Consider the following 10910-nt stretch of genomic DNA (forward strand, 5'->3'; position numbering starts at 1 on the left):
CTTTTAGTATTATGCCAAAGAAGAAAACTTGTTATTTTCTAACAATACAAGGGGTCACTGGTTCAATTCCTGGTCAGGGCACACGCCTGGGTTGGGGGCACAGACCCCGATTGGGGTCTGTGTGAGAGGCAACAGATTGATGTTTCTCTCCTTCCCTTTCCCCTCTCTAAAAATAAATAAATAAAATCTTAAGAAAAAAGAAAGCCACCAAGATACTGTCGTGCAACTAGCACTTGAGAAGATCACTAGAAAATATTCTATGTAAATCCTGGCCTGAGTAATTTATAAGTGATTACTGACCTACATACAAGAGGTTCAAACTGGCACAACAGTGTCAAAAGAGAGAAGCAGAAAAGAAGACAGGCTGAACAAAGGGTTGAGACAAACTTCTGAGGTGCTCTATGTTGAAGATACCATGTTATTTAAAGAAACAAAAGAAACTACATGTTTATTTACTTTAAGATGCCTTACCATGAGATTCAAGTCCAGCTCCCTGTGCCAACCCATTGTCATAGGACTGAAAAAGAAAAACATTGTTTGGTTTAATAGGAAAATAATAATAAATTAGGTTAATTGTAATTATGTTAATTTTTTACCTAATTTTATTTCTCCTTTATATATTTTCCACAAAATGTAAATCTAGGCATTTTCAAGTACCTGCTCTTGTCTTACTCATCACCCCGAATTACTACATGCATACGGTAGGCACATTCTGAAAACAGATTGTTCAAAGATGGCACCTTACTTGTACTCAATTTCTACCTGATAAAAAGACCCAACTCTTATTCCTCTCCCACTTGCAAGAATATATGTGCTTAAGGAAACTGTAAGAATTTTATACTCAAAAAACATTACAAAGACAAATCTATTTTGACATTTTGGGGTAGCTGAGGATAATGATACCTGCCTAAAATTTAATCTCCCATATATCCTACAAAATCAAAACAATACAACTACATAAAATTGAAACCTTGGCAAAACTGGAAGACATGCTCAAGCTTCAAATCACCTATTTATATAAAAATAAACATCAAATCCCAGCAAACCATCTCTCACACTCCTGACACGTTTGCAGAAAGCAAGGGCAATGTGAAAAATCACGAGGAAGAGAGAGCAAGGGAGCTAGTGGCAGGTCTAAGATTGATCTAGACTCACTACCTGAAAGAAAGAATCTACCCTAAGTGTGAGATACAGGCAGTCCTTGCTTTGCACAGTTCCAGTGTGCACAAATTCAAGGTGCCATGGTTTAAATAACACAGTATGACTCAAATTTCAGTAAACCACAGTACATTAACTATGAGCAATTGCATAAAATACAGACTTGCTGCTAGCTCCTCAGTCCACAAATCACTATATAAATAATACATGACAACTGACCAATCATACCACTCTTTTCAAAGTCTGTTAGTAATTTGTCACTGCACATGTTATTCAGTTCATGCAGAAACAGCAGGCAGGCAACTGTGCTGTCTCTTTCTTTTGGTGATAAACCTACACGACATTTTATAAAAAGGCACAGCCAAAAGATGTTATGACAGTGGCTACCAAAGACAAAAGTGCAGTAAAGAAATGAAAAGCAACAGCACTGGAAGTGAAATTGAAATGAAACAGTTATAGAAGAAAGAGGTGATCATGGGAATGCTGATAGTCAGAACAACTAAGTAAAGGCAAAACATCTACATGGGTGAATCAAGTGGCTGTGTTGAAGAGAATATACAGATATTCTAGAGAAGTGATGCTGGCAAAAAACTTCACATAAAAGAAACTCTTAGAGATATAGCACAAAAATGCAAATGCAAAGGATAAAATGTTGGAAGCTTATTAAAACATATAAAGAAGCATGATCATTTACCAAGACAGAAAAGATGCTTGCTCCACTCCACACTGTCAGTTATATGAGAAGAAGCAAAGCATTGCCCAAACTATTCTTGATGAATTTTTTACAAAGAAAACACTTTACTTCTCAATCTTGCAAATGTTTAAAATTACATGTACTAAATAAATATTGGTTTTACCATTTAAAAATTCTCTATAAATTTATAACTGACAGTAAAAGAGTTTTTAGTGTTTTGGAAAAAAACTGTAAAGGTCACTGAATAATCCTAATTTTTCCAGTTGATGATGAAGATCCTTCAGTATCATTTTAGCTTTCATGAATATAATCACAGTCTGGCACTACCACACAAAGAGAACTGCCTGAACTGAAAGAGTTGTGAGCACTGACTTTAGGGAAGGGAATAGGAGTGTGCAGGTCAGGGTGGCAGTGTGCAAAGGGAAACCCAAATGAGCAAAATTCAGAGACCTGGCAAACAAGAAAACCTCTCCTATCAGAAAATCATAGAACTCACAACTCTTCCGCCATCACTAAAAAAGAAAAAAAAAAAAAAAAAAAAGGAAAATCATTGAACACCCATTAAAGAAATCAAACTTTGTTTCTCTGCATTGAAAAATTGGCAATCAAACTAAAAATTCTTGTAAGGAAAAATAATACACTAAATGACTAAATAGGAAAAGACAAATCTATGCAAAGTATTAAGTTGAAGACATAGCAACTGAAATGAAAACATCTTAGTATATGAAAATCTGCTTCTACCTCCCCCGAACAGTGATGAAGCAGAAGAAAACTCATACAGCATCCCAAACTCAATTACATGTCCTCAAACAAGGATTGGGAATATGAAAAGAAAATTCTAACTAAAAAACAGAAAAAAAAAATCAGTAAAAAGAAATAGAGAGTTAAAGATTTCAGGGGGAAAAGGGAAGAAAATGTCCAAATAAACTGAGAAATGAAGAGTAAATTACAGGATGCCTAAAGAATAAGTCTCAAATGAAAGACAATAAAGGATATTAAAGAAAAACTAAATACAGCTAAGAGAATAAATGAGATAAAGAAGTAAAAAAGGGTCAAAGAGAAAGTGGCTGACATGAAAGATAAGCAAAGAAAGAACATACACAGATCTGGAATACCGAAAGAAAAATGCCAAATAATGGACTAGAAGTAGGGATCACCAAAAACCAGGAATGTAGGCTAAATCTGGCCTGTGGCCTTGTTTTATATATCCTGGAGTTAAGAAAATGGTCACTCTTACTCATAATAAAGTAAATGCAAATTAAAAATACACTGATACCTTTTTCACCCACCAGATTGGTAAAACTCAAAGTAAGTAAACATATTTCATCCGTGAGGCTATATGGAAACAGGCATTGATGGGAACATAAATTAGTCTATACTTTTTGGAGACAAAATAGGCAACATCTAATAATATTACATATGCATTTGTCTTTTGAACAAGCAATTCCACTACTAGGAATTTACCCTGAAGATATATCCTGAATAATACATACGCACATATGCAGGTTATTAATTTCAACATTGTTTGTATTTGGAAAATATGTATTTATAGAATAGTTGAAAAAGACTATGGCACTTATACACAACTGGAATACCATTATTGTAAAAAAAAAAAGGGGGGGTGAGGAAAATCTCTATGAACTGATATGAAATGACTTTTAAGCTACACTGTTATGTGAAAAAAGCAAACTGCAAAAATATATTTATGGTACAGTACCTTTTAGTGAGAAATTGAAGGAGAAATAAAAATATACATAACTGCTCATCAAAAAGTATAGGAAAGGTAAACCAAAAATTAATAAAAATGGTTGCCTACACAGTGAATGGGAATAAGGTAGTAAATAACATGGTTAAAAAAGGGGGTGGAATATAGAAAGGACAGGAGGCCCCCAAGAGTTACAATCTTTGAATATACTTTTTTGTATAGTTCTGATTTTCGGAACCAGGTTAATATTTCACCTAAGTATATAAAATCAACAAAGTGTGTATGAGGCAGGGAGAGGGGTGACTTAAAAAGAAACCCAAACAGAAACAAGTTTGTTTTTCCAATACATAACAAAATATTAAAGTAGGGAAAATACAGTAAGTAAATTAAGCATTTTTTTCTTTTTTTTAATCCTCATCCAAGGACATGCTTATTGATTTTAGAGAAGGGAGAAAGGACAAAAAGAGAGGGACAGAAACATCAATGTGTGAGGAAAGACACCAACTGGCTGCTTCTTACACGTACCCGAACAGGGACAGAACCTGCAACTCAGATATGTGCCCTGACCGGGAATCGAACCCATGACCTTTCAGTTTTCAGGATGATGCTCCAAACTGAGCACACAAACCAGGCTAAGTGTTTCTTAAATATAATTTGAATATATATCCTCAGGCTTTAAACAAAAAGAATCATTCTGGATAACGGAGCCCTGTTCGTCAGTATCAGAGGAGTTAAAATGAAAAGAGAAAAATTAAAATGAACCTTCTGATGTTGGATTGAAATCTGAGGTATCAGTATGGGCTCCTGGTTTTTAATATATAAATAAAGATACAGAAATAGAAATAAATGTGTGTAAGGGGGTATCTGTGTACATGTATACATATATACACTCCCTAGCTCTGCATACTGAGGAAGGGGCTAGAAGCAATGATATTCCCATGCCAATGAGCACAAGCAGTGCCCAAATCCTGGTTTATAAACAACACCCTCCAATAAGAAAAAATAGTGCTCCTTGAAGAAATGACTGAGTCCAGGGCTGAGGCTGGGGAAATAAAAGATGAACCTGGAAATATCTTGCACCAGAAAGCAAAGAGATGCTCAAAGAATGAAGTGGTTATGTCAAAAGGACAAAGAATCTGCTGAAAGGTTTCTCACTGGCCAAATCTGGGACAATGGAAGCAGCAAAATACATAATGATAACAGATAATAACTTTAAATAAAGCAAGAATCTGCAGACCATAGTGAAATGTAGGCAGACAGACAGGGGCAAAGGAAAAGCTTTTGCTAACAGATTTTCACTTGATAATTATAAGAAGAATGATAGAGCAGGAAAATCATCAGTGCATAACTTTAGTGTTAACACTAGTAGATAAATGTTAATAAATATCTCACAATGAGATATGGAATAATTACAAAGGGAAAAATGCTAATTTTACAGAGAAAAATCTGACATACACCAACTTAACCAAGTGACCAAAGTTAACAACACAGTAAATAAACAAATCAACATCTGTACCTCCAAATACAATGCACCAAGAAGAATATAGTATTACTTCTTTAGCATTCATGCCAAACTTGTATCACTCACCCTTGTATGTAACATAAATCTCTTTTTCTTTTAAAATTCCTTTAAAGGTTTGTTCTTTCTGCCTCCACACCTTTTAAAAAATTTGTGCTTTTTGTATCTTCTACAAACTCTGATCCACATGCACACATTCAGTTAAAAATAATTTCATTTCTTTAAGAATTTACATTTCCATTTTGATATCCTGACTAGTAAAAAAGTTAAATTAACAGCCTAAAATATTTTAATTTATAAAAGTAAAAAATTTCTTATTCGGAAAATAATAAACCTGGGTGACAGGACTTCCATTTTTCCGGTTTTAAATAAGACACTAAAAAGTAGAGCAAAAGACAATTCTAGCTGACAGTAAGATTTTCTTACAGCTGTCAATAAAAAGATTAAATTGTACTGTGTGAAAAAATAACATATATACTTGGTATTCTCCTGAAAATAAACCTCAGATTAAAACAAATTACTAAGAAACCAAAAGTGATTCAAAAAATCTATTGTCAGTCCATTGAACCTTGTTAACTTGGGTCTTGCAAGTCAAAATGGCTTAAGGAACTCATACGTCACAATATAGGAATAATCCCACCAAGGATGCCATGATTTTTCACTATGCTTAGTTAGCCAAGGCTCCTCATTGTCCCTTCTAAGACAGACTACCAATATTTGCCTTCGAGATTTTACTTTTTTTTTTTTTTTTGCTTCTAAGGACAGACCAGTGTCTTTCTGAAAAAGACATTATTTCTTTAGATACAATCAGATCACATTTAAATTGTAGTGGTCAAAGAGTCAATCTGTCTTTGAAGATTATTTCTATATGGCTATTCTGATATATGATGTACTCAAAAAGCAATCTTATTGTCCTTATTTCCATGTTCTTGCTGAAAGAGATGAGGCATGCATTAAACTGCAGTACTGATATACCACTAATAATAACATTAAAAAAGTCAATTTAGCAACAAAACTCACCATACTTCTTCTAATATAGTTGATGGCTTTTTTCATATCCATGCCAGACCAACTGTTGAGCATATAGCAAATACAGGAAGCACAGTAAACAAATCGCATGTCATTTTCACTGCCTTCAGGTACTGCACAAAAACTGAAAATAATAATATGATTTACTAATGATACTATAATTTTATTGTATCGCAAATATGGATTTAAAAATCTAAAAATGGATTAGAAAACCATATACTACTTGCATTATTCAATAAAGGACTACTAACTTGAATAATCTAAAACTATCTCTACATCATTATTCCAAAGTTCTGATTTCTGGATATCTTTACATACTACCACAGTTACTCCTCCCAGCTGCCATCACTCACAGTAAGTTTGTTCTCGGTCAGAAACAGCTATAGCAAAATGGCTAACTAAATAAAAATTTTTTTAAAAAGCAGTAGTTAAAAATTTAAAACCAGGGTTCTATGGGCAGTAATTCCCAAATCCAAGTTCTGTTATGTAAATTTCTTCTAAATATATATAGATAACCATTAGGTAATTGAGTATAATGTTTTGATTTTGTATCTATTTAATTAGTTTTAGAGCGGTAATAGTCTGTGTCTCTTATCTATTCCTTCATTTACAAACAAAAATAAGGTAGCAGTAAACAAAGACCGTGCTGAAGTATTGAGAAAGTAGTCACATGTACCTCCTGAGGTACTTAGTACTATAGTATTCCCAATTAATGTCAATTTATCTTACATGCCGACATTAATTTTCTCCTCATCAAGAACAGCATTTTAAAAAATACTGACAGGAAAACAGATAACAGTAGATGGGACACAGAAATAACAACATAGTGGGATTTGTTTGCAAAGTCTTTTCTTTAAACAGTATCACTACTGCTTTATCCTTTCCTGGATTTGAAAACAGTTTCATCTTAAAACTGCAGGAAAATTGTTTAGTTAGACACACCTCACAGACTCTCCAATATTAATGAGCTCATTAACTTCTTTTTCTATCCTTTAAAAATGTCAAGAAAACTACCTACACTAGAATATAATATTCAATGCTCATTCCTTTCTCCTATCACTAAAGTAATAAAAGTACAGATTAGTAAGAATTTATTCTTTAAAGGTCTAGTATAGAACTATATTCACTTTTTTTTAGTTTCAAAAGACTTTCCTTTTAAAAATGAAAGTAAGGAGGAATGACCCATACCTTCCATCTTCCAGCTGTAGGGCTCTCAAGCCTGCTAAGCAAGCTTCTTTATTTACTCGACTTAGGTCGTCTCCAAGAATAACTAAGCATGAAAGGCCAGTGTAGGTCATTGCTATGTGGCCACTGTCATAAGGATGAGCTGTCCCAGGATTCTAATTCAAAATTAATATAATGTTTATTAGTAAAATGAAATAAAAACTTATTTCATTAATTTTAGTAAATAGGTGAAATTAAAATGTTGTCTATACTAATGTGCATAGAACATCTGATTGAAAAAACAAACCTTAAGTTTACATATATTCATATTTTACAAATCCTTTGCTTTTAGATTCCCCGCTAAAAGCAATGAGCACACGATTGAAAATACCTTGGCAAATTCATGACTGTGACACAGGCAAGTCGGTCTATAGCTTAAGGCAGAGCGAAAAAGTTGAAGCAGTGCCTCCTCTATCACATCATGTCACCTTCTCAAAAATCGCTATTTATTACAAAATTTTGGATCAGAGTATAGAAGAACTGGCAGCATACTGTTTGCCTTCAAATTGCAACTGGATATAAACCTTGACACACTCAATGTAGCCAGATACTAGCTTGTAGCCATTATGTAAGCAAACTGACCTTATCAAGGAAAGTTTCCCTTTTGTGAAACTTGACAAAATGATGACGTTTTTCTATGCTTTCCACTGTAGAAAAATACTGATACTTTATGCACAGATGAAACATCTACAAAGCTTGATCTGGGTCTGCTTCTTTGAAGAAGAAAAAAGTTCTTTCCTTTGATAGGACTCAGTGTTTTCTAACCCGAGTGTGCTGGTACCAAAGCCTCTGGTTATACTCCTAAAGATATCCTGCCTGTTGCCACGAAGGTCAACAAATTCATCACTACTTAGATCTTTACTTACTGCTCTAGAAAGAGTTTTTGTTTATTTTTTTAATTACTAAGAAATGAGAACCATCTATAAAATCCTTCTCTAACACATACATGTTCATGGGCTTCTTAGAGAGCAAGTCTCAAGCACTTGAGTGCTTTAATTCCATTCTCCAGGAAATCATCAATAATTTACATACACACACACAGGACAATAAAAGACATAATTTTTGTGCATATGTATTGTGTATTCTTCTAGGAAGCAAGGTGTGTATAGCTTTCCCTTAAAGAGTTTTAGTTCATAATATACATTATTAGGTAGTAATTAGCTGTATTGAAACCTGGAAGTCTGGTTCTTTCAGTACCCTTTCTTAGTACTGTTTCTCACTGAAATCTCCCCACCTCCCTCCTTTCTCCTGACCCAAAGAGAACAAACCTTTGACGGATTGAATGGAATACCCAGGTATGAAGAGCCTCGGAAACCACAGCGGCTTAGATTTGATCCTAGAAAATAAAAACATGTACTTATTTAAAGTATCCCTTACTTTTGTACAGATGTTAAAGCAGTTCAATTACAAAATCTTTCAGAAACTAGAGTATTTTAGTACCAAAGCTTTCTTGTCACCATCTCCATTTTCATGCTAGCTAATGTTCAATGCTTACTATGTGCCAGGTCACTTCTAGGAGCTTTATGGAAATCTCATTTAATTTCCACACAAGTCAGGATAAAAAAATAATTTTCTACCATGTACCTTTAGTTTACAACCCACCTCATTGTGCACAAAATGCTTCCATACTTCTCTATATGATCAACATTTCTCATTCTATAGAACAGAAAGCTATTAAGTGGCATGTTCAAGGAAATTGTTGGTTAGTAACACAGAAGGATCTAGAATCCTTATTCCTATCCAGTTTCTTTTTACTTTAACTCATTGTTTCTCTACAAGGGAGCAAGCTAAAGGTATAAACCAATCTACAGTCACAGAAAATATATGAACTTTCAAGTGCAACACTAGACAGACCTCATTATGAGTCCAATAATCCACTGTGCTTTGAAGTATACAGAACACTATAAATTACTACTTAGTCTCTATTCATTCAAATTTTTACTCAAAATTCTTTTCTATCTAAAAATTTTCATTTTTAAGATTAATGAACTATAACTAGGAACTTAATATAGTTACATTAATGAAAAAGGACCTCTTGTGCACTGTTGGTAGAAATGTAAAGTGGTACAGCCACTATGGAAAATAGTATGGATGGTCCTCAAAAAATTAAAAATAGAACCACTATATGACCCAACAATCCCACTTTTGGGTATATATCCCAAAAATATGACATCACTATCTTGAAGAGATATCTGTACTCTCATGTTCAGTGTAGTATTATTCACAATAACCAAGACAGGGGAAAAACTTAAATATCATCAACAGATGAATGGATAGAGAAAATGTTACATACACACTCACTCACACAAAGGAATATTATTCAGCCATCAAAAAGAAGGAAATTCTGCCTTTTACAATGTGGATGTGCCGTGAGGGCATTATGCGAAGTGAAATAAGTCAGACAGAGAAAGACAAATACTGTTCTCACTTGTATCTGAGGTATGAAAAAGCTAAAATCATAAAAATAATAAGTGTTTTTTAGGAGCTGAGGGGGAAGTTGGGAGATGTTGGCCAAAGTGTACAAACTTATAAGAAGTTCTGGGGATCTAATGTACAGCACGGTGACTACAGTTAACAGTACTGCACTGTATACTTGAAAGTTATTAAGAGTAGGTCTTAAATGTTATCAGCACACAAACACAAAAAAAGATAATTATGTGAGGGGATAGAGGTGTTAACTAACCTTATGCAGTATTCATTTCTCAACATATAAATGTATCAAATCATCATGTTGTATGCCTTAAACTTACATGTTATATGTCAGTGGTACCTCAATAAAGCTGAAATAAAAATTTTAAAACATCTAAAAATGGTCACACCTACAATTAAAATATCAGCATGATAGATGTAGAAATGGAGTATCAACAGGGTGGACATGTGTAGCTAGGAAAAAAATCAAGTTTATTTAAAAATAGGCTCTGAGGAACTAACTTCATATCTTTTATGACTGATACATGACTAATTCATAATAACTGGGTTTTACTCTTCTATTTTTTAATACTTAGAACTTTATTTTGCAATATTATAGTCTTACAGAAATTTGCAAATAGTACAGTGAGTCTCCTGTATCCCCCAGGAATAAGATCATATATAAGTATAGTACTACTTCAAAATCAACATATTGAAAACTGTACAATATTCCTTACCAGATTGCAGACCTTATCCAGTTTCACATGATACAATGGTACAATACTCCTTACTAGACTGCAAAACTTATTTCAATTTTACATGCATTCATTTGTGGGTGTGTGTAGGTCTATGTAGTTTTAGCACAAATATAACTTCATTTAATCAACACCAATCAAGATACAGAGCTGTTCCATAAGCACAAAAGAACTCCTTGTGTTATCCCTTAATTGTCACATATATTCCATACCCCTCCAGTCCCTATGCCTGGTAATCATTAATCTGGTTGTTTCTATAATTCTGTCATTTCAAGAATGTTATATAAATCAATTATACAGTATGTGAACTTTTGAGACTTATTAAAAAATTGACCATGATACCCTTGAGGTCCATCCAAGTTGTGTGTGTATTCCTTTTCATTGAATAGTATACCGTGGTATGGATGGCTGGTTTAA

The 10910-nt window shown here is 33.7% G+C and overlaps 1 protein-coding gene across 1 annotated transcript in view; it reads right to left on the bottom strand.

Moving 5' to 3' along the window:
• Positions 1 to 10910, bottom strand: part of PGGT1B (protein geranylgeranyltransferase type I subunit beta) — a 48897-nt gene that overhangs the window by 17954 nt on the left and 20033 nt on the right. The window contains exons 3-6 of the mRNA XM_090276596.1: positions 8598 to 8665; positions 7294 to 7445; positions 6097 to 6229; positions 472 to 517 (exon numbers count right to left, since the gene is read on the bottom strand). Of these exons, the coding sequence (XP_090132722.1) occupies positions 472 to 517; positions 6097 to 6229; positions 7294 to 7445; positions 8598 to 8665 (399 nt within the window). The remainder of the gene's footprint in view (positions 1 to 471; positions 518 to 6096; positions 6230 to 7293; positions 7446 to 8597; positions 8666 to 10910) is intronic.

Source organism: Furipterus horrens, unplaced genomic scaffold (assembly GCF_987537825.1).
Source record: "Furipterus horrens unplaced genomic scaffold, mFurHor1.1.pri manual_scaffold_5, whole genome shotgun sequence".
Lineage (NCBI taxonomy): Eukaryota > Metazoa > Chordata > Mammalia > Chiroptera > Furipteridae > Furipterus > Furipterus horrens.